Here is a 4687-nt window from a genome sequence, read left to right as displayed (position 1 = left end):
TCCCTAACCAACAACATAAAGGTGCCCGGAATTCTTGCAAACAATTACGAACATACCAAGCAAACCACACATGATTCTTACACCTTATTTCATGTCTTCATTTCATATAATTTCAGTAAAATATGACCAGCAGTCACACGATAAATATATCACCAAATTCGAACGCAAATAGCTACATTGTCGACACTAAAACCTCACAACGACAGCAACATGTTTAATGACATTAATTTCATGATTTTTGGAACTGTTTTAGCATCATTTCCATTCTTACAACAGCCCACAATTCATCTCAATTTCAACTTGAATCAATGCACTTTACTTTCACTAAACGTTTGCAACAAGAATCAACATTCAACACACACAAATTCACTTCTAACATCAAAACTGTCCACGGTTTTGGACTGCCTGTACACTTCATCATAATTCATTTCTTTAACACCTCAATTCACATATTCAACATGCATACAATACACCATAATGTCCATAACAATAACAATCCAAATGTGACACAAAACAGTCCCTAAATCTCCCCTAAAACAATCCCTTTTACACGGCTACAACACTCTTCCCACAATTTCATGATTTTTATCCGTTTATCCAACTACAACACATTCAATCCATTTCCAATACATGTTCAAGAAGATAAATCATGACTTCATTAGAACCTTCAACACACGGCTCATTTTCATTTCAAGAAAAACAGTCCAATATCCAACATGCAACATCACAACCAAACTTCTACAATCTTTGTTCATTTACCTATGTTGATACATATTCAATTCATCAACAATACATACAAAATGAAATCAATCATGAATTCACCTCACTCACGGCTCACTCTCTACTTCAACTACAACAACAATCCAACAGCAACATGCATGAACTATACATTCAAATCATCATACAACACAAGAACAATAAGCATTCTTACCTTTCAATCTTGTTCTTCACCTTGGCCGAAAATTCAACTCTATTGAGGTGCTACACTTCCTTGTTTCTTTTCAACAACTACTACACATTCTTATACACTAGATGAGGAGTTAAATTGGTGGAGAAAACTGGAATTTTTGAAGAAATTCTTGAACCTCACTCTCGGCTAGCTCTTAGCCGAGAGCTCCTCTCTCTACACTCTACTTTCTCTAACTTTGAATGTTGAAATGACTTTGTGAAAATGTGGAGTGAGCAGATTTTTGTGTCTATATGTTCCCCTCCTTGATTTGGACATGTGGATCACACTAATTTTGGGTCAAGATTCCTTGACCAAAGCATTGTAATGCACGGCCAAACATGGCCTAAAAGTGGGCTGTTTTTTTTTTTTTTGTTTTGTTTTGTCTTCCCAATCCCACTTATTAATCCAAGTGTGATTAATTTAATCCCAATTTTCCATTAACACTTCCATGCCAAACGAAAATTGTAGACAAATTGTGATTCGAAACGAAACCGGAAGTTAAAATTTCTACTTCGTATCTTAAGATAGTCTTGTCTCTAACTTGTCGCGTTTATTTTAAAACGTCCCAATGTATGAAAATATGGGATATAACAACATATTATATACATAATCAGCTATGTTTTCTATATTTCTCTAGCGCCCGTAATCAATTGTGGCCGACAGGCAAAAAACGAAGAAAACAGGACTTGATGGTTCATGTTTCATCAAAGTTTATTTTTGGTACCATATAATTTATGTAAAGATTTTGTCCTTGTAATATTTTGCATTCTGACCACTTTTTTCAATAGAGGGAAAGAACTGGAAAGTTGAGATTGAAAGACTTTGCAGGATATCTTCATCTTCCTATTGAAACAGCAGCTAAGAAATTGAATATATGTCCTACCGTGATGAAGAAGGTTTGTCGAAGGGATGGCTTGTCAAGATGGCCTTATAGAAAGGTCTCTTTCTTTTTGCCCTTCCCTCACTCCTACCTTATTTTTATAGCGCCTCGATAATTGAGGTCTCAAAATTTTCGTATTGCCTTGGAAATGATTGCAGATTAAAAGTGTTAGGAGGAAGATATCGCAGAGAGAAAAAAGTTTAAGCTCTAATGATGTTGAAGAAAGGGCGAGTGCAAAGGCAGACATAGCGAAGCTGGAACAGGAACTTGCCAGCATTTTTGAAGAATCCGTTAACTAGTTTGATTACTATTCTATCAATGAAATCACATAGGTTTCTTATAAGTTACTATTAATTTTTCAACCATTTTTGTCTCTACAGATTTAGCTTATTACTACTAATTTATATTGTATTTATAGTTGAAAGGCAGATTTAAATGCACAAATGATTTATATTGAATTTATAGTTGAAGGCAGATTTAAATGTACAAAATGAGCAATATTGTGTATATACAGAACATAGGAGTTTGAGAGTTACATATTTCTTCCTTTCAGATTTTTTCTATAGTAAAGTTTGTTGTGTAGCATAGGAAATGGGTGCAGTTTCTTTTCCCCGCATTTCCAAGTCTTAAATGGCCACATACATGAAATAAAATAGTTTCTTAGACTACGTTTCATTGGTTTTTTTTTTTTGTACTCATGCTAACTTCCGAGCTAGTTAAAGGACAAAAGTTTTGCTTGCTGTATTCTCATTTCTCAGAATATACCATGTTCTGGAGCAATTTCCATTTTAATTCTGAGTGTTGTTTTGTCAATTTGTTAACTTTTTACTCACAAGAATCCGAAAAGCCGGCCTGTTCGCTAAATGACCCTTCGGAAACATCAAACCTGAGGATATTTCTCTAAGCAAATTACCAAAGACCATAATACCTTTTCAATGTTCACAACTAGAAATCTACTCCACCTAGAGATGTCCGTGTTGAAGTTGATCACATTGGTTGATCAGTGCTGGATATATATGAAGCTATTGCGGCTACTCAAGAAATACTTTTGTTCTATCTTCAAGAAGAAGAAGCAGATGGCGAATGTTGAGAAAGTTGTTAGTGTGAAGAAAGTGAGGAAAAAAGATCCAGATGGATGGGATGTGACGATGCCACTCCCGGGAGACATCATAGAAGGCGTTGCTGAAATAACTGCTGATCATGACTCCTCCTTTATTCAGGCCAAGGCATGGTTAGAGCTAACCTTATTTCTTGGTAAAATTACTGGACATTTCATTTGGTTGAAAGTTAGAAGGGGAGAGAGCACACTTAAACTCAGAGGATATGTTTTAGTTGAAAGACGTCATTCCAATCTGCAGAAAAGGTTTGTTGTTTGAGCACCATCTGATCACAGACATCTTGTTGTTATAGCTGAATTAACTTTGGCAGGTTGCACTGAACTCCAGGGTACAATTCTTCTTTTCCACTACTACACATGTTAAACTGCACTGATAGCATAAAAAACTGTTAATAGCGGAATTATGTTTGATGATGCAGATATGAGTAGAAGAATGGTCAATTCAGTCTCACGCGGGTATAACCAAATGGGATTACAATATGACTGGAAGATGAAGGTGGGAACGTATCTACCAGATTCTCGTTCTACAGTTGTTAGCTCCTTCGTTTTCATGCCTCTAGCAAGAGAGTATAGAGTAGAAGCCACAATAGTTCGTACCATGGCCTGGTTTTCAGCAGCAGTATCTTCAGGAATCCCTCTTGTATTCGTCAATATTCAAACCGAGCAAATTAGCAATTTGGTATTCTGTCTACCTCTTGTGATCAAGTTTACTTCTATACACTGACAGTGTTTGCATTTTTTACAACATTGGGTCACCTAAAAGATCACTACAGATAACCGTCCATACTAAGGGGATTGGTAACCTAGATAACAAGTGAAAATTCTTTAAGTTGTCAGTGTATATAACTAAATTCCTAATGGGTTTACCCAAACTAGCATAATGAACTAATATTTTTATTCTTCATGCTTTTTTGTGTAAAGGAGAGGAGAAACACCAGTGGAAAAGATCTCACTTGGAGTAGGCAACTAGATGGCTATGTTGGTAACCAGTCCGCACAAGGTGTAAGGCTATGGTATCTACCAGGAATTGGAGAGGTTCCACTTGAATTAACACCTGGACCAGGAAAAACCAGATTTGGAATCGACATTAAACGAACAGATGAAGTAATGGTCATCGTCTTTTCATTTCCGAAAACAGCAAATTAAATAATGTACTCCTACGAAATGAGAAGTTGAATTTTCTCAACATGTCCTTTTTCTTAAATCTCTTTTCAGGGATTTGTCAGTATTTATTCAGTAGCAAAGGGGACAGCTGCAGAACGAGCTGGTTTTGTGCATTTATTTGAGCAGGGAAAACAAAGCACGCACCATCCAGTGATCTCAAGGCTAGAAGGAAAGAGTCTTTTGCCATCAACTGTTAGCCCAGAAGGTCTAATATACTGCTCTGATCATGCTGATATTAAGGAAACTCTCAACTTAGCATTGGAAAGAAGTGAAAGTATTAGACTGCATATCATGTCTTGGCCTAATCAGACAACTCAAAATACCACACGATCAATTGGCGCTGCAGCTCTTATGCCTCCAAATTGATACCATCAGCTATTCAACACGTAGCATCCAACAACAACTAAGTCTCAATCCCAAACAAGTTGAGGTACTCGGCTATATGAATATTCCTCACTGTACATGTCGATCTATCTATTTAATCTCATGTCAGTCAGCAGTTCAACACCATGTACAGAAATAAATGTCTATTTATAGAAAAAAATTTGACTAATGGAAAGAAGTGAAAGCGTTATGC

The 4687-nt window shown here is 36.3% G+C and overlaps 1 protein-coding gene across 1 annotated transcript; it reads left to right on the top strand.

Annotated features, from left to right (window-relative positions):
• The first annotated feature begins 2797 nt into the window (after positions 1-2797).
• Positions 2798-4476, top strand: LOC132637449 (uncharacterized). The gene is made up of 4 exons (XM_060354535.1): positions 2798-3192; positions 3343-3586; positions 3868-4050; positions 4162-4476. The coding sequence occupies exons 1-4, from the start codon at positions 2798-2800 to the stop codon at positions 4474-4476; spliced, it is 1137 nt and encodes a 378-aa protein (XP_060210518.1).
• The last annotated feature ends 211 nt before the right edge of the window (positions 4477-4687 follow it).

This window comes from Lycium barbarum, chromosome 4, assembly GCF_019175385.1.
Source record: "Lycium barbarum isolate Lr01 chromosome 4, ASM1917538v2, whole genome shotgun sequence".
In the NCBI taxonomy this organism is placed as follows: domain Eukaryota; kingdom Viridiplantae; phylum Streptophyta; class Magnoliopsida; order Solanales; family Solanaceae; genus Lycium; species Lycium barbarum.
Note: the sequence above shows the minus strand (reverse complement) of the source record. Positions and strands in the feature narration are given on the sequence as shown.